Source organism: Harpia harpyja, chromosome 3, assembly GCF_026419915.1.
Source record: "Harpia harpyja isolate bHarHar1 chromosome 3, bHarHar1 primary haplotype, whole genome shotgun sequence".
Lineage (NCBI taxonomy): Eukaryota > Metazoa > Chordata > Aves > Accipitriformes > Accipitridae > Harpia > Harpia harpyja.
This window is the reverse complement of record NC_068942.1, coordinates 58,548,151-58,567,196: the sequence shown is the minus strand read 5'-3', so window position 1 is coordinate 58,567,196 and position 19,046 is coordinate 58,548,151. Positions and strand designations below refer to the sequence as shown.

The window sequence follows — 19,046 nt, the reverse complement described above, 5'->3', positions numbered from 1 at the left end:
CAAAATGTATGTAAATGTATATGCAAATTAAGTGCACCCATCAGGCTCATGGCAAAGTGCCAAATTAGCCCTTAGTACTACAAAGTTCGCGGTGGCTCGCAGGCAGATACACTGATTGCAAGTGAGGCTAGGCAGTCCCTTTAGATGCAGCCAAAACTGGGCTGCTCCGAAGGGGCAGGTGGAGGATAAATCCTGAAGTAAGTTGTTGCTTTAAATGAAGCTGAGGGTCTATAGAAAAATCTGTTCCTGCTGCAGTTAGAAGTGTGATAATTACAGAGCAACGGGCTCCTCTGTCATTCAGCAGGCAGCATCCCCAGGAAATCTTGCTCTGTAATCAAGGGAAGAGGTGCAATCAAGCCCCTATTCAGGGTTCGTTTAGAAACAGCCCCTGCAGGCAACACAAAGGCTTCAGCATGGTGCTTTGTGAAGCTAGTGATCACATCAGCTTCTTGGTTCTGCAACTAGAAGCAGAGTTAATGTCATTTCTAAGCACATCTTCTGTTCATCTTTCCTCACAAAGTCCAGAAGGTGGCTAGGGAGAGGGGTGAGGTCTTGGGCCAAAATGCTTTTGTACATACAATGTTGCACTCACATTGTCCACATTAGTGAACTCACTATCTACATGGCAATGTTGGAGGAACAGAGAATTTCTTGCAGACTAAGGAAGACAGCATGATCCTGAATGAGCAGATATGAACATGCTCATATGGCTGCTACAGCAGCACATTTTTCAAAATGTGCATGGGAAAGGTCTTCTTGGGTTTTTTTTTCCAGCTACATGAATATATCCGTGCTGCTCAAACTCTACAGGAGCCTCATTCTCTTGGCAGCAGCTTGATCCCACAGAGACTGATGAGGTTTATTAGAGGGAAAGGTATCTCTGCTTCAGCTTTCATGTCTAATGCCACCATTGCCCAGAAACATATAAATTAATTGCTACTCAGATCAGCCATCCTTTGTACCCTATAGAGCTGTCAGATTAAATGAACCAGTATACTCCAACTGCAATAAAAATAGTATCACATTTGACTGAAAACAGCCAAACCTTCCAAAGTGTGCACGCATTTGCACTCCCACTGTACACACTGAGACATAGAAATTGTACTTCTCATTCACCAGCAATGACCTGCTGACCTACCCATCTGGGCACGTAGCTACTATGGCACACACAATCCTGGTAACTCTGGGTGCACGTTAAGTGCCAAAAATCTTTCTGCACATCGGGGTCACATTCTGGACAGGATTTACAGTTTTGTCTCAGTATGGAATGGTAGTTCTCTGCTGAGGTTCACCATAACTGGAACTGCACTTTGCGTTACAGTAACCCCTAATACTGTAAATGGAGCTTCATTCCCTCACAGTACAGATTCAGCAGGTTCCACTCTCTATTTATTTCTTATTTCTCTGGCCGCAGAATAAATGAGTTTGCTGTGGTTTTACCATCTGCAGACATAGGTATCAGTCAATAGGCAAGTAATGGCCTGGACACTGTCAAGAGAACTCATTATTAAAAAGGTACATATTGCATTTAGCTGTTCAAACAGAAGTTGTTATTGATTGGATCCCATCAGTTCCCAGTAAAAGAGCCAACTCCGGTGACGAAAGGAAAATACGCACACAGACTACAGACTAGTAAATACTGTAATGGAGTTAAGGATCCCCCCAAAAGGGAGCTGCTGATATCCAGTTGAAAGAGCATGCCTTTTTCAAAAATGAGACTGGGAATAAAATAACCATGTTACTTCTGCAAATATTCAGAGGCAGGATAAGGAAACAAAACAAAAGGGAACAGTTCGGACAACAAACATCATCTCTTGGAAAAAAAGCAAACAAAGAAAATACAAGTTGGTTAATGGCCAATCAAGCCACAGGGAGAAAGAGCCTGCATCCAGTTCTGCCGTTCCTACCACATCCTACTGTTCATCAGTGGAGGTTCTGCCACACTCACAGAATTGAAAGAGAGCATCTTTGGAGTTTGCTACATTTTTCAAAGTCAGATTAAAAAGTAGCTATACTTAACTTGGTTCCTGTTTTGTTTCCTTGCCACTTTTCTTTGTCTGCTTCTTTCCACTTACTGAACAGCTTTTCCTCTGTTTTTCCCCTTCTTTTCACAATCTGCACAAACACTGTAACATTTTTGGGTGACAGCATTTAGCACACAGAAATCACCACTGCTGCGGCATAAAGGAGGCAGAAAACAAGGCTGATCATAAAATTCTAACATAAAGCAAACATACATCGTGAAGTAATACAAGAGAAAACGGAAGAACCAGACAAGTTAATGACTGTTTGTGGAAATCTCTACATTTGTTCCACTGGAAAAGTTCTCTGCACAGCATCTTCTGTGTGAGTGAATAGAGCACAGCTAACAGTGAGTTAAAAATGTTTACTAAAAAAGGTACATGGTGACAAACTTCTTTGCTCACCCTTAATAGAAGGTTGGGCTGGAAACTGATGAATCACTATAGGAAACAAACAGCAATAGTGACGTGTGGCTTCAAAAGGTAACAATAGCACTGCTTGATCCATGATGTCTACAACAGAAATATCCCTGGATTTGTTAGATGATGGATTTCATATTGCCCCACCCACCCAGGAAATGCAGAAATTCCGCCACCTGAGCCCTGGTTAGAGCTTTCACAATTGCCCCAGAGGTACATGAAAGCCTCGCTCACATACAGTATTTTCTCAAGACGTTCCCCGAAAACCATATGCTGTTGGTATCTTGAGCAGCTCCCCATGGAGCCTGGATCCATTAGCCCAGCAGTAGAAGAGGCTTATATCTTTATGTTTCAGGGTCCACATACCTGTGTGGCTCTTGCAATCTTCCATCACCCAAAACTGGCATTTAGACATGAGGTGTGTTTATTCTGTAAGTGTGTGAGGATCAGGCCCAGCAACCCACCTATTGAAGTGCCTGGTCAGACCCAGCAGTCTCTCCAGCTCCACATAATTCATGGTTCAAGCACAGAAAATAGTTCTGGCTCGTTATTCATTTGGACCTGATCGGTGCAGAGCAAATAGCCAGGAAGAATCCTGGTGTTCAGCACTTCACAGGCTCATACCTCCTATCTAATGGTCATGTACTGTTAATGTAATATTTGGATATAAAGCCAAATTTTCTGTTATCATTAAAAGCACCTTAAAATGAATGCACATATGGATATCATGTTTATTTTCCAAACCTTCCCTTTCTGTAAAAACATGTTTGCTTATCCATCTATACTGTAAACGTAGAGCTGTATTTACACAGTATTTCTGTAGGGCTTTTTGCTTACTTATCAACAGTACAGGGACTTTCTTTTCAGCACTTCTCACATTCTACATACTAAATTCCGGTTAATCTATTTTCATTGCCAAAAGAAGTAAACAAATGCTAGTTGTGATAAGATACTATTGCAAGTATTTCCATTTTGACAAAATTTCAGGGCTTTTTCTTCCTTGAGATTGGACACTTCTTGCCCTTGTTTCATCTTTGGCTTAAGCTCAAACTGTTGTGTTTAAACTCAGATGTCACAAAAAATGCTGTGATGAGATTCTCAAATTCACAATGGCACTTCCAGTCGACTTAAGTAAGTCTCTTGCACATACAGAGTTAATTACCATCACACTGCTAAAGACCAAGGAAAAACCCCTGAAATACACTTCATCGTGTGGTTTGCATGACTTCAACCTTCTGGACTCAAATTTTAGAAGACAGTATGAAACAATGTAGAAACACTCAAATCCCTCTTCCTTTTGCAATACTAAGTAAGATTGTTCAGCAGGTCTCAAAGCAATTTAATCAAGGATGCTAAAACAATCAAGGTGCCATTCAGCGATTAGTATGCAAGCAATTGAGGGGGAGCATGGGGCTTCCACACACTAGCAACAGCTAACATCAAAGATGGCCTAACTTTTGCAATGTTCTGTCAATCAGTTATGTTAGCCATACATACATGGCTCCTGTTTACCAACACTTCACTCAGTTTTCAGGGACACAGGGTAGTGGAATTCACCCAGACAGCTAAGATAACTTCTTACCACTGCTTTTACCAACACCAACATAGGGTACTTCTGTATTTACCAATTTATGTTCTCTACCCTTATTAATAAGTTGCTGATGAAAATCTGCCCATGCTACAAATGCAGCATCCTTTCAGAAAGGCACTTTTTGCAATTGCTCATGCTCTCTATTTACTCCCATTTCATTGCTTCCAGCTGGAAAAACAACAGTGGAACTTTATTTCCTCTGATAGCCACCAGCAGGCATAAGAGCTCAGTCGTAGCCCTGCTAAGCGACAAATTAACTCTTTGGATTATATAAAGATCAATGGGAAGTAGGAAAGTATTCTATTACCTTCAGAACACAGCTTGCCAGCATATCCAGTGGCTGAGCAGTCACAGTGTGGCTCGCCATCCAGAAGGAAGCAAGTGCCACCATTTTCACAGGGGTTTTCTGCGCAAAGCCCTTCCATTTCCAGTCGGACCCCTTGACTGCCCAGGAGCTGTGGCTCAGAGTTGCCATATTTCAGATCCAGGATAAATCCTTGAAATGGAGGCTCACCCAGAACACCATCAAGGGTCAATGCAGCAGGACGGATGTCCAGTGGGACTCCACCAACAAAAAGGTCACTGACGATATTCATATACTGGCGTTGTGGACGCACCTCGCCCGGCTTGGCTTCACCATCCAGCACTAGCACCGTCCGAAGGTGATTGCGGCTGACCATCAGGAAGTGCCAGTTGCTGTCGTTGACCTGTTTGTCTGTGATAACTGTAGTCTCCGCACAGTCCACACTAAACTGGAGCTGGATGCGCCCATCAACAAGAGACAGACAGAGGAAGTCACAGACACCACCATCATCAAAGTAGAGGAGCAGCCCAGCAGAGACGTTGGTCTTGAACTGGAAGCTGAGTTCACTCCTAGTGCTGGCATCCCAGCGGAGGTAGCGGGCCCACTGGTTGGGGATGCCCATGAACTCCAGACCCAAACAGAGACCCAGCAAGGAGCCCAGCAGCAAACTCACCTTCAAGGTGAAGTAGACGGAGTGGAGAGTGAAGCCCATTGTTTCAAGAATCTGCTATTCCCTAGGAGAAAAACAAAAGCCACACTACTGGGAGGAGAACGCCAGCAGTCAACACCAAATGTGAAATCCAATGGGAAGAGGAGGAGAGCACAGAGAGGGAGAGAGAGAGAGGGAGAGTAAGTGGAAGGTGAGATAGCAAGTGGATGTGACCAAGAGGAAACGTCTCCTCCCCAAGGAAAGATCCCAATTATCCCTTACAATCCAGAGGCTTTTATCATCTCAGATGTACAGGGTATATGAAGTGACTTCTCCAGTTGGTGTACTTCTGTGAAGGGCAAAATAAGCCACAGTGATTTGTTTTCGTAGAACACTGGTTGTGCCAGGGAGGAAGGAAAGGCAGAGCTGAAGCCCAAGCCTCAAATTCTGGTTTCCTAGAAGTGATGACAATATTGACAGATGTGGCAGTGTGATGGAGGAGAAAGTGAATTCATAAAGCACGTGATCCTCAAGAGGGCAAAAATAAAGTCAATCTTCATGATGCACTGGTGGCTACCCAGCCCATAATTCACTGCTTGGCACTCACGGAGCTTGCAGGACCTGTGCGGTCAAGAGAAGAAAAGAAAGGAAGAAGTTAGTCCTACTACTCACCGTATCTTTACCATGAAGCTTATTAACATCTTGTCCAGTAACTCATATACATTTCTTGATACTCTGGCCACTTCTTCATGCCTGCATTTGGCTATACAGTCCTCCAAAGCAGCAAGGACATCTATGTCCTCAAAACTAAGAGGACCAAATAGAGAACTCATGAAGTGATCTGCACACACCACAATGCTGAGCAACATAAAAATACACCAGATTATTTAATGCCTTTGATGGGTGCAATCTCATTGACTTTACTGAGAGAAATGGTGCTGAAGCTTCCCCAGTAACAGTTACCTCTCAATGAAAATGCTTAGGGCAAAGACCAGAGTTCCTTAGAGTTTAAAAGTTGATACAGGGCAAAAGAAGATGTTATCCGAACTTCCCATTCCACTGCTTTCATTATGCTTTCTAGCACACCAAGCAAGCATTAGAGAAGACAACCCTGCCGTCAGCCTGTCATGCAATAGCTGCTTTTACTTACATGTCTTGCACACTTCAGAGACTCTAACAGGGACCTCTGCAACCTGGAAACATGTGCTATGCAAATTATATATGGCAACCTGCAGCTTAGATGATAGGAAACTTGTAGCTTAGATGATAAGAACTGCCTAAGCACTTAACCACTTACCCTGGTCTAGTGGTTTGGCAAAAAGGCCAAATTCACCCCTAGCTAACAGCAAGCAATTCCAACTGCCTTCAGTGAGCAGAAGTTACAACTCTTAACACCGGGATTTAATTCACTTCTGCCTATTTGCATGTGGGTGACTGTATGCCTAGGGTAGGAGGATGTTTTAAGATGACAAGTAAAGACAGCACAAAGCTAGGCTCATTCCTTGAAAATCCTGCTTAAAAAGAAAGTAAGTTTTCCATTAACATAGGTGCTTGTTCACAGAGATGCGTTGGGCATGAGAACAGCTCTGGGAATGGCTAACATTAGCACAGATACAAAGCAGGAAAGGAGGTGATGAAAGTCATGACCTTCAACCCAGCATTAACACAGATTTCACAAATTGGATCACAAATATTGTGAGACAGTATCTGGTTGGGAAAAGCGTTTTGCACTGTGGACAATAAGAGTGACTGGGGCTGCTGTTGCTCCCAGCAGATGCCTTTCAATGCCACAGGCCACCTTGCTCCGAGGGAGGAGGCTCACAGACACTGCAGAAACAGGCAGTGCAGAAAAGTTTCTGTATGGAAAGGGCAGAGGTTGAGCTGGAGGAGAATCACTAGGCAACAGAGGGGAGAGCTCACATAGTCACAGCCTCTGCCCTACCTGCCCCAGGGACCTACGGGTCCCTGGCTGTAAGTCTCCAGGGCTGTCAGTCTGACAAATTTAGCTAGCACAAAAAACAAGTCACTTAGAAAACAAAAGGGATCAATTAAAAGAAAGCCCACAAGCTGGAGAGAAACTTGAGCTTTCAGTGCCCAGTGGAAACTAGGCTTGCTCCCTGCAGCTGCCTGAGTGTGTCTTAGCTAAACTGCTTTAAACACAAATAAAATCAAGTCAAAACCAGAGGGCAGATAATTCCTTTTAATTGTTAACAGCTTGGCTCACGAGAATGGAGGGAGGAAAAAGGAGGTGTTAGGAGAGGTGTAAGATGAAAAAAAAGCAGATCCAAATGCTCCAATCATCTGTCTTCCCAATAATCACAAAGTTGGCTCAGTTCATGGGGTTTTGGGGGGGCTTTGAAAATCAACTGGAAAAAAAAATTATACGGCTCTTGTCCATTTACCTTTCTCCTCTGTGATCCCTAGTGGCTCCACTAAAATAGCCCATGATTTATGGAGAAGGAGAATAGAGTGAGAGGGAGGTAAGAGAGAAAGTGATGACCCAAGCCTGGAATTATTGATGAGATGGGAATAGGAATATAATAATGTGTGTAAATTAGCCAGTGATGTGTTCCGAACAGCTCACAGTTCCCTGGAACATTCACCACCACTGTAGAAAAATTCACTGCTCCATCAGACAGTTCTGTGCTCAACCTGAGCTGGGGAGGGAGGCAAGCCCAGCATGGCACCAAGCACCCACAGAGACCCCAATGCAGAGGGGCTCTCAACAAAACTTTTGATTCTCCTGGGCATGGTGGGTTGCACCATCCGCATCAGATGTAGCTCTCAGCCCTACTACTCTTCTCTCCCTATTTTAGAAGACTAACTCTTTGAGAACCAGTGAAAGATGCTGTAAATCACAGCAGCAAGTGTGAACACTCTCTATAGATAACAACAGATGAGATGCATACGTCCATGTACAGCCCAAACACCTGTCCAAAAAGCCTACCAATCTCTCCCAACCCCAGGCCCCTGAAACACTGTTTTACACACACAAAGGAATCTCAGTCTCCATGGGTCACTTCAATCTTTGGGATATTTCAAAGGCACAGTAAAGGGAGCAGGCTACCTCTGTGGCACAGATTACTGTAACATCGATACATGTTCATTAGGAAAGGACAAAGGCCACAGTTAACAAGGGAAACCAGGCAGAAATGGTTAAACAGGAATAGCATTGTTGACTGAAGGAAGCCAAGGCAATCTCTCTCTGTTTTGATTGAGGGAAGCCAAGGTAATCCTCTTCTAGCTGTTATGAAAGAAGACAGTGCCAGTTCTATTTCAGAACAGGAAGAAGACACAAACCCCATGAAATATAGGTGTCACTTCTAGGTGCTTCATTGCCATTTAGATACTGCAGCTCAGGTTTTGGGAAGGCTGCCCACACCCAGCCGCTAGCAGGCTGGGGCCATCTCAGGGTCCTCCAGAGCTCTGTCAGCACCTGTCAGTCCTGACCCATGGCACGTTCCACTATTCCAGTTTTGTGTCTCATGCAGTTCAACCTGTGAGAGCAAACCTCACCACACAAGAGGGTCTTCAAGAAAAACTCAGAAGACCCAGTGTCCTTTTTAGCAGTGGCCAGGATCTGAATCCCAACCTTGAGAAAGTAAATCCTGACACAACAAATCTGTGCCTCACCCATTTCCCACAATGATCCTCCAAGACACACTGAAAACGAATAATTTTCTGCTCTTACCATTTTATTTTTAGCATAAGTACTACCCTAGCAGCCTCATACAGCACGCTGCTACCATAGCAATATATTACAGTTTGGGACAATAACTATAGAATCTCATAGTATTTTCTGATATATTTTATCTCTGAGAAATCTCAAACTTTGTCACAGCACGATCACATCAGACAAAAAAAAGAGTTCATGATGGACACAACCTCTCCCAGTCACAAATTAGCAACACCCCTGTTCCAATTCCACCTATTGCTCACATGGAAAAGCATACAAATATTTTCCATGTCATATTTTTGGCTTAATAGGATTTAGCAGCACGAAACAAGACAGACAGTCTGATGTGATCAGCCCTTCGGCAAACCACTAGGCGAGGTCTTTGCAGAGCATTTTAAATATTTGCTACCCTTAAGGAACGAGAGGCCCAGCAAGTTATCTCCACGGCACCTCCAGCAGCCTGTACTGCCTCCCTGGCCTGCCAGAGAGCTGAGACAGTGAGGAACCTGCACACTGAACAGACGGCTCAGTATCTCGCACACACAAAACCTGCCGTAGGAAGCACACCCACTTGCACTATTGAAACATCTCACTCACAGGGCTGATAGAGCTGCACAACTTCCCAAGCTGGGGAAGGGAGGCAGCCCCGCCACAGTGATGTGGGCAAGTGCTACCCAACCACCACACATCTTCCCAAACTTGAGAGCAGCCTATTAATGCCAGGTCAGAGCCATCTGCTCCGCAGCCCATGGAGAGGGTCTCGCCCTCGCTTTGGAGTGGCTCTCAACTGCTTATCAGCTGTATGCAGAGACTGAGTGACATTATCTAATTGCCAACTAATTTCCATAATTACTGAATGGCACACTCTCTATGCAGGGTTAATATCTTTGCAAACGTCTCACAACGCACCTGCTTAGGAAAGAGGGTGAGAAGCTGGGCACAGTGCTGCTCCGCAGCTTATTTACCCAACCGCACAGAAAGGTTGCAGGAGACAGGTTTGTCACTCCCTGCCCTCCCTCCTCCACTACCTCCCTCTCTGGCTAGTAATTGCTTGGGACGGCTTTTTTGTATTTCAAAGCACAATTTTCAGCAATTCCTAGTGCAGAAAAAATAACAGAGTTAGATGAAGCCAGGGACAGGCTGGCTTCCCTCGCAAAACCCTGTCACTGCAGCCCAGTGCAAGCCTGTGTAAGTCCTGTTACTCCACTTAAGGATGCTGGACAAAATCCCACTGACACTCTGATGGGAGGGGTTTACAGTCCCCCCAGTCTGCCACTACCTTCCACAACCAAAACTATTCATTATACCATACTTCGTGTGGAGGGAAAAACATACATTGATCACCTAGGTTCCATGTATTTATACCCCATGTGAACTCACCCCTGTCCTTGCCTTCACTGTAAAAAAAAGCAAAATCCAATGGTTTGCTTTATTCCCCAGATCCTAATGAAGCAGAGGAGTTTTAGGAAGGGGTAAACAGGACCCTAATTTGGCTCTGCATCCATATGTGTTCCCGCAGTCAGCCCAAAGCGCAGCAATCAGATCATTACAGCTTTATGACATATGTTGCTCGAAATGATCCAGTGAGATTCGCAATCAATAATTGGTATTAAAAGCCAAGCTTGCCAGAGGCAGAGAAATGGTGAATTAATAGTATTTATTCAGTCTGTCTTCACTCATCCAGTTCTTCAGTGAGCAATGGGCTCCTTTTGGCTCATGGCTTGAGTGTGGGTCTCCACAGAGACTCCTATCTCTTAAGCAGAAATCTTTCTGCCTGGTCTATCCCCAGCTGAATTGTGGCTAAAAAAGAAGGGGGAAAAATAACAAAAAAACCCCCCCTTCTGATGAAAAATGCAGATGTGAAAACTGAGCTGACACTGTCGCTGGGAAGAAAAAGGAACACAAATATCCTCCCATCACACAGCCTCCTCAGCAAGGATGCATGGTTAGATGTTTACAGAGAACTGAGAGGGGACATGGAGGCTTTGAAATTCAAAAGACTAGAGAAAACCACATGGATTAATTCAGTTTTAATTCCTCTAGCTGCATTTGCATCTCAGCTATAAATCTGGACACTGGCATCATCCCCTTGCTGGGACAGAGAGGACTCTGGGGTGGTGCCAGTGGAGCTGAGCTGAAAAAACTGGGCTGAAGACAGAAGTGGACAGCTATTCTATGATTCTATTACCCAGGGAGAGTTTGGTGGCACTACATTGCTCACAGGGGTGAGGGTAAGGCAAGATGGGCTCTCCTTAGTGAAGAGGCCAGAAGTGCAATTGAAAATGGGGGCTTTGCCTTGCAAAGGGCTGAACAAACCCAGGTCCTGCTGAACTGAATTTGGCAGAACTTCATGGGATGCAGCATCTTACATGATTGGCTGCCAGGAGAGAAGTGGAAGAGGAAACAGATTTAGGGCTTTATCTTGGATGTAGATACACATGTGGGCATGAAGGCCAGCATCTTAAAATTGAGGTTTGGGGGTGACACAGAGCACTTGGTGAACTCTTCTGGATGGTTTCCAGGGATACAGTGTTCATGCCAGTCTCTAACATCACTGTGAGAACCCCATGTGCCTTTGCCCCACCCCAAGCAGAAGACACATTCTCCTACGTTCATTGGTTCTTCCCACCACTGATATATCTTGCAGGCTTCGCTTTTCCATTCTTGAAAGTGAATATGGAGTTGCTGAATTCTCCCTATCTGAATTCAGCACAGACCTCCCTAGGAGACAGTGGCAAAAAACCTGTATCAAAGCATAAAGCAAGAAAAGGAGGACTAGGGTTGCAATCCAACAGCATCCTCTTAAATTAAAAAGAAAGTTAGACTAAAAAGCTAGAACTACTTTGTCTTTCCTCCCCTGTAGTGGATTAGGATATACACATGCACATGCATACACTGTCAGTTGTGATCTGTAGGTAGGTGGTTGCTTGGTTTCCTGGTACCTGGGCAATGTGGTTTGCAATCAGACAGGTTAAGCCCATTGCCCTTCTTCTCCCTGTCCCCAGTTCTCAGTTGGGGAGGGCAAGAATGACTGTTTATGACAAGTTTACTCTTAGAGCTGACCTTCAGAAACACTGTAGAACACCCAAACTAGGTACCTATGCATGGGGAAGCTGAGGTCACACACACTCACAAGACACACAGCTGAAAAGCCACCAGTGGCCTCAGAAGGGATATGAACAAGCTAATAATGTGCTCAATTCAACAACAAGCATGGGACCATGGCAGCACAGCTCACACTTCAGAACTATTAGGCTGGGAAGCCATCTGGCTGCTGGAAGAGTTAATATTTTATCATAATCACCCTTCAAGGTTCTCACCTCCTGGGCCTATTTAAACAAACTTAATTCAGAACCAGAGTTCTTCAAATCTATGCTGGAAGAAGAAGGGTTAAAAAAGCCACAAGGGACAGTGTGACTCCCTTCTTAAACACTCTCTGCACCCCACGAGAGGAGGCCATGTAGTCCACGAGAGTGACCTTTAACTAGCCTACCTAGCCCAAGCTCAGCATGAATGCAATTTACAGACCATTTCAGCTCTCAGCTTTCTTAACACAAAGAAGAAAAATCAAAACCCAAGCACAATGGAAAAGAAAGAAAGAGAGAGATAAAATAACCCTGCAGAGCAATCATGTCTGGGGCTGCTCTGATGGCTTTCTGTTCCCTTCCAGGACACAGAAATTACTCCCAGTGTGTTAATTACTCCCATTACCACAAACTCTCCACTAACAAGGACTAGCTAAAAGGAAGCATTGGCAGCAGCTGAGCAGTTACTGCTCTGTACTGCCACACAGGAGAAACCAGACTCCCCCATCTCTGAGCTGGTACTAACCAGAAGAGCGATTTCTGCAAAACTCAACAAGCTTTTATTGTAATTCCCATGGCAGCTGTGCTGGGAACACTGGCCTTCCCTCAATTCCACCATCGTTAAAAGAGAACAAAGAATACCTGCTCTTTTAAAGACGTTGAAGCTCAACAGTTGGAAAGCTTTGAATCATTATCATTTATTTTACTCCTTCTGTAGTTGGTCTGTCTCCATCCCCCACATCCTCTCCTTTCTGCCACCAAGAAGCCAGGACAGATTTGTAGTGTTGTTTATTCTACCATATCCTAACATATCAAATGCAAAGCCAGGAGCTGCACACATCACAGCAAGGCATGTTAGCAGGGAATTCTGTGAATTCACAGTGCTGGCATTACTGATAAATGGCAAAACTGCTTCCAGATCCCATATCTGACAAGTACATTGTATTTCTATTTTCTTTTCATAAAAATCAAGTCTTTTAAAAATGTGCTTATCGTTACTGAAAATTGAAGTTTCAGCATGTCATCAATGCCTGAAAATGAGGCTGCTTCCAAGAAGATTTTCCTAAGACTAACACTCTAGAATGGGTTTATTTTTCCCCAGAAACATATTTGATACTGCAGACAGGCTAAGTATTAGACACTCCTCAATGGAGAGACACAGTTGCAGTGTGGGGGGCTCCCAACTTTGAAGCAATAAGAGGAAAAAAGTCACTGTTGCACTGCTTTATCAGCTACTTAGCATTAGGAAAAGGTACAGAGCATATAAAGCAACAACAAAATAAAAGTAATGGCTGGCACACCAACCAATAACACCTTGCTCTTCCTAGCTGTCTGTCTATCCATTTGCTGCTTCTTTCATATGCATTTTTTAAGTTCTTCATAAGCAAGAACAGTTTCTTTTCTGTTTGACATAATCTAGCACAACACAGTCAAGAATGGAGCTCCCAGGCACTGCTCACGTACACATTAATAATAATGATTTTCTGTACTTCAGCTAGCATTAAAACACCTCTACATTCCAGTTGGCATATAGTAGTTACTTTAAAAAAATAATTTAAAAAGGAAGAAAAAAAGCTTAAAAGGACTATCAGAAAGACTAGAATAAGAACAAAGGTTAAACTCATTCTTTCCTTCACTTCCAGATCACAGTCAATTCGCACTTTGTTCAACACACTTTTACATTCCTGAACCTGATTTCCAGTAAGTCAAAGAAGTTTGCATTTTTTTAAATGTCATGATAGTATATTACAGAGAGGGGAGACAGATGCAATCAGTTGGGTTATTTTACTAAAAACGTAACATGCATAGAGAGGGACACCGCACCTGGCCAGACTTCCCTGTCATTAGTATGGCCAGTAATTCATTTAGGTCATTCCCTACAGTCTGCTGGCTCATGGGAATAAGCAGCATCCACTTAAAAAGGAAAGAAAGGGCCCATGAACATCTGGAATTTACCGTGGATTTTCCCATTATGTAAGATGTAGCACTCTCTACGTTTCATTGCAACTTCATAATCTCATGCAAAAATTTCTACTCAGCTTCCCACAAAGCAAACATGAACACCCAGACCTAGCAAACAGGTGTGATAAGCTGTCCACAGCGCAGGGAACACTCAGCTCAGTGCCTAAGCTCCTTAAATAGCTGATGCTCTGTTTACAGATCAAATGGGAACGCCTTTCAGGGAGCCCAGTTAAACATTGGAATTGAAGTGTGAGGGATCGATGTTCACACAGCTCTCGCAGTGACTGAAGCTGACCAGCACGAGGGAGCAAAGACACTGGTGACCTGGTAAGCACTCTAAAAGTCTACAGCCACTGTGAGATTAGGTGTCTGCTTTCTGAACCACATTCCTCCCTTACCACTAGCTCCAGAAACACGCTGCTTTTTGTGGGTATATACGCAACAGCAGGCTGGGAATCCCGTGCCATGGGAAATCACTGCATTCGTCCAGCTCTCTGCTCTTTTCATCTTCTGATATACAAAATTCCTGCCAAAATTCACTCCACCCCACTCCCCTCCCCACTTCTACCTAAGGGTTATTGGGGGGACATGACGAGAAGTTATGCATAGATAGGTTTCTCAGTTCTAGCGTGCTGCGGAATGGAAGTGGAAATCTGTGCCAAGATAGACCGCTAACAAAAATCTTTAAGCGTGTCTTGGCTGGAAAAGGATAATACTTTAAACGGCTCAGGATATTGAAAACTTTCCAGATCATCAAGGAAATGGCTTGTGGCTTTGTATGATAGGGGCCAGTTTCTAAACTAACCAGCAGTTATGGGACAGGGAAGAAATACACTAGGCATGCTGTACTTGCGAGGACTCATTTCAGCCTGGCCTGTGCCTGCAGCACTACATGGTGACCTGTCAGTGTGCACCAAGCAATCCTCCGCCTAACCCAGACAGCCTGCTGGCAAGACTGGAATAACAAACCTGCTGCTCTGCCGCAGCAGTGGCCTCACAACCAAGGACCGAGACAGCTCTGGTAAAGGCTACGTAGGCTCCAAAGCCCTAGGGACCCTCAAAGCAGAAATACAGTGCTTATGGCAGAATCTCTTTTGAAAGGAAGGCTGTTCATCAGACAAATTTAGGCTTAAGAGCCCTGTGAGCCCAAGAGCCCAGAGAGTGGGAGGAGTTACACACAGGACAGGGGTTTCATTATTGTTTTTTAATTCATGTACATCTTCCTGGATTGTATTTCTGTGCTTCACACTGTTTTGCCCTATGAGTCTTCTCTCTAGTTATGCCTCTTCCTCAGAGACTTGCTACTGTGAAATGTAGAAACAAACATTAAGATGTGCAAAACAAAAGGATTTTTACAAAATTAAAGTATAAAGGATTCATCTGTTTATTTCAGAGGAACCACCTAAGGATGAGGTAATGACACTTCCCAGAGTAAGAAAAACACAAGTGGTCAAAAAGGCAGGGAATGAGTACATGTAGCAAAGCACAAGAGGAATCATCGTACACATCGGGTGACAAAGAGGCAGACGTTAGCTAAAACAAGAAGTCCAGAGAGCACATCCTGGGCTGTCAGAAATATTTGGGCATGTCTGCAGGAAGGCTGGGGGAGGGCACAATTGCCTGATACATTTTAAAATGAACCTGGATAAAAACACTAGGAAATAAGTGTAACAGGGAATAACCTTTGGGAGCACTGCACCAGCACTCTTCTATTCTCTCCCTGTAATAAAACTCATTGCTGAAAACCCCAAACCAGGCAACAATGTGCCAGGGCCACAGACCCAGGAAGCAAAGCCTCAGCCAGCTTAATACCTCATGTGAGCCCAGGGGGAAAAAAAGCTAACTAGCAGCATTATGGAAATTAATGCCTTTAGAAATTATTTTAAATTTTCTAATGGAGCACTTTAACATCACTGGAGAAGACATGTCTCTCTATTTAAGCATTAGTTGCTACATATTGATAAATCAATCACACTTGGTAGATTTAGAAAGACCTAAAAGATACATATTCTCCTGCAAATGTTCCTTTAAAAGTCAGATGGTCTTTTAAAGAGCTTCCAGCCTTGGGACTCACAGTGCAGTGCCCTGGAAGACAATTGACATTCTGAGTGACTGGGCTGCGAATTCAAAATCCCAATTCGAACTGCTCAAGTCAGGATTCAAACTCACATATTTTAAAAATAGGAAAGAAAAAAAGAAAAAAAGAGAGAGTGGGGAAAAGACTTGAATTCCTGCGACTCCCCAGGACAGAATCTCTCAGAGTACAGATGCAATAGTGGGTCAGGGAGTATCTCTGTACCACAGGACGTATTTTGTGCTCTGCCTTACTAATTACGAATCTCCATACACTTAGCAATACAGGTGACAAAGGGCAACTGTTTTGTTATGAAAGCCACTAGTGAAAATGAAAAAACATTTATTACATTGAGGCATTTTCATTGAATTTTCTGGTTTTAATTAAAAAATGAAACATTCTAATTTACCTGGCTTTGGTTATAGTAACTTCCAGTCATTATTTGCTGTTTCTTTTTATTTCTTCTGGGAAAGGAGCATGGAATGGGAAAAGTGGGAAAAGTGAGCCTGCTATATAAATAGCTTCTTCCCTAGCAATTGCGTAACTTTTCATTTCAAATCAATTTTAAATGTATTTCCTCCCTTTCAACAAAATTCTAAACATTCTGAATAATACATCCTTTCTGCTAACATTATTTTCACAGTCTGAAAAGCCATTATTTTGACAAAAACATTATGAGCAGTTCTTGCTAACAGCACCCACTTTTTCCCCTTCATACCAAGCCCTGTGCTCAGCTCAGCGTTTGGCTGGGAAGTTCTGCATAGCTCCAGCACCCACTTTTTCCCCTTCATACCAAGCCCTGTGCTCAGCTCAGCGTTTGGCTGGGAAGTTCTGCATAGCTCCAGAGATCGGTGATGAGACAGTGATGGGTCTTGATCCTCTTTGGCACCAGTTTTCATCTCCTTCCACATAAAGCTTTTGCTAGCTGATAGCAAACTGGAAGCCAATGAGAAATGCTGCAGGATTAGCCCCAGTTTCTAAATTAAACACCACAAACCCCTTCACCAGGAGCAACAATGATTCTTCTACTGTCCACCAGCAAGGCAAGCAAGGAACAAACAAACAGTAAAACTCTTCTCTACACCTAAGGAGACACTCTGCCTAGGATATAGCTAAAACCTGTGGGTGGAAAAAAAAATTCATTAGTGAGAGCACTCATTCCTGGGTAGACTGAGCACTCCAGTCTCCCACACCACACCTGTCACGAGCACAAAAATAAGCCTGGGAGAAACAGAGGTAAAAGCTTTTCTAATCAACACTTAAAAGGAGGATACCTGAAGTGCTTGTAATAACCTGGCAGAACTTCTGTTTCCAAATTGTGTTGAGTAACTGAGATTTAGAAGTAACTAAGGAAAACGATTCCTTGGTACCACGGGCAACAGATGGTTCCTGCAGCCTGCCAGTTGCCAGATTCTAGGCCAAACTTCTCCCCTGTGTAACTTCATCACACATTAATTTAACTCATTTTATCTACGGTACCTAGTTATCGGCTGCCAATATTTTGCTGCTCAGTAGTTCGTCATGCAATAAGATTCATGTTCCAGCAGTCAGGGTACATGCACCTGTCAAAAGAAGGCAGTTCATGACCTGTTTGTGTGGCCTTAGGCGAAGTGCTCTTTCAGGGGATATAGCTAGGACTACAGCAGCCACATTGTAGTTTAATTAGTGATTGTAAAGTGCTCGACCCACTAAAAAGACAAGCTAACATAAGAGCAACCTATTTTCCTTTATGACATTAATAGTCCCCTTTCAAATTAAGCAAAGGAAGATGCATCTATAAAACACAGCAGATTTTCTTTCGTTACTCCTGATGGCTCAGCCCCAAAGAAGCGCAGGTTTACTCAGCAGGCAGTGAGAAAGGCAGGGCAATGGTGGGGAGAGGGGAAGCCTTCATCTGCCTCAACTCCTGACCCACCTCCAGCTGCCCTCTTACTCCAGCAGCACCAGACAGCTTTTCACAGCACAACAGGTTCTCCCATGGAGAGCTGACATGGTCTGCACCTCCCCGGGGACTGCCAGGCCCAGCCATATGATACCTCCCTCCGGTGATACAACACACAAAACTGGGGCACTCACCTTCCCCATTTAAACACAAATCAAGTGAATCTGTACAGTGGCCGCTCTGTGTTTTAAATGGGAATCACGGCCGATGGTTTATGCACTGCTCAGTCAGGAGATCTGCAACCCCTCTTTTTGCCCCAAACCTCCCTCCCTAAGGCAGAACTCATCTTTGGGGCTCCAAAAGAAGGCAGTCAACCATGTGGGGAAAAAAGTGGGTACGTTTAACTCCATTTTTCACCAGTTGTCACCTAAAACACCTGAAAGGCTCAGAGGAAGGGAAAGGGGTAAAGTCAGGCAGGCTTCTTGTATGCAGCACTGCCCAGCACTAAGAATCAGCTAAATACAACTATTTAAGCTTGCTTTATAGACTCTTGCATATTCCTCCACTTTCCTGGGGCTTTTAAAAGTCAAAAATAAAGGCAAGTTAAAAAGACATGCATCTAACAGGAGAAAATCCCTCTATGCATTTAATTAAGATCTAAATAAAAGAAAAAAGCTACAAAGCACATGCCTGTATATTTAAGTTAGCCTCATGAGAAAATACAAGGCTTTAGCTACATTTCATTACAAACATCGTTTTAGAAAAAATGAAAAGCTGCTTTCAAAGCAGCTGGTTTTCAAACATGTGCAATGTCTACTTCTGCAAAAAGTAAAACTGCCTTCACATTTTACAGGAAAGACATACATCACTGTAAACTGCTTTTACAGAATCCCTAACGTAGGATTTCCTACAGAATTAAATGAAAAAGGGAAAGGATATGGAAAACCCATTAGTCTACTGTGGTCTTCCAATTACCTCACAAATACAGGCTAGAAGTAGTCACCTGTTAAAAAATACATGTCGATAAAAGGTATACAGTTACACTGCAACACTGAGCCAGTCTGTTGTCTTGGACTACAGCTCACTGTTGGCTTTCTGTCAGATGTCTCCTAAGAGAATCCTGTACAGCTTCACTATGACAAACACTGCTTGTCCAGGGCAG

General features: G+C 43.7%; 1 protein-coding gene across 39 annotated transcripts in view; it reads right to left on the bottom strand.

The window, feature by feature from the left end:
• The window catches only part of NRXN3 (neurexin 3), a 1,052,972-nt gene that overhangs the window by 995,747 nt on the left and 38,179 nt on the right, over positions 1–19,046 (bottom strand). For all 39 annotated transcript variants that reach the window (XM_052782846.1, XM_052782845.1, XM_052782867.1 and 36 more), the window contains one exon: positions 4,340–5,606. In XM_052782846.1, the coding sequence (XP_052638806.1) occupies positions 4,340–5,048 (709 nt within the window). In that variant the 5' untranslated portion in view covers positions 5,049–5,606. The remainder of the gene's footprint in view (positions 1–4,339; positions 5,607–19,046) is intronic.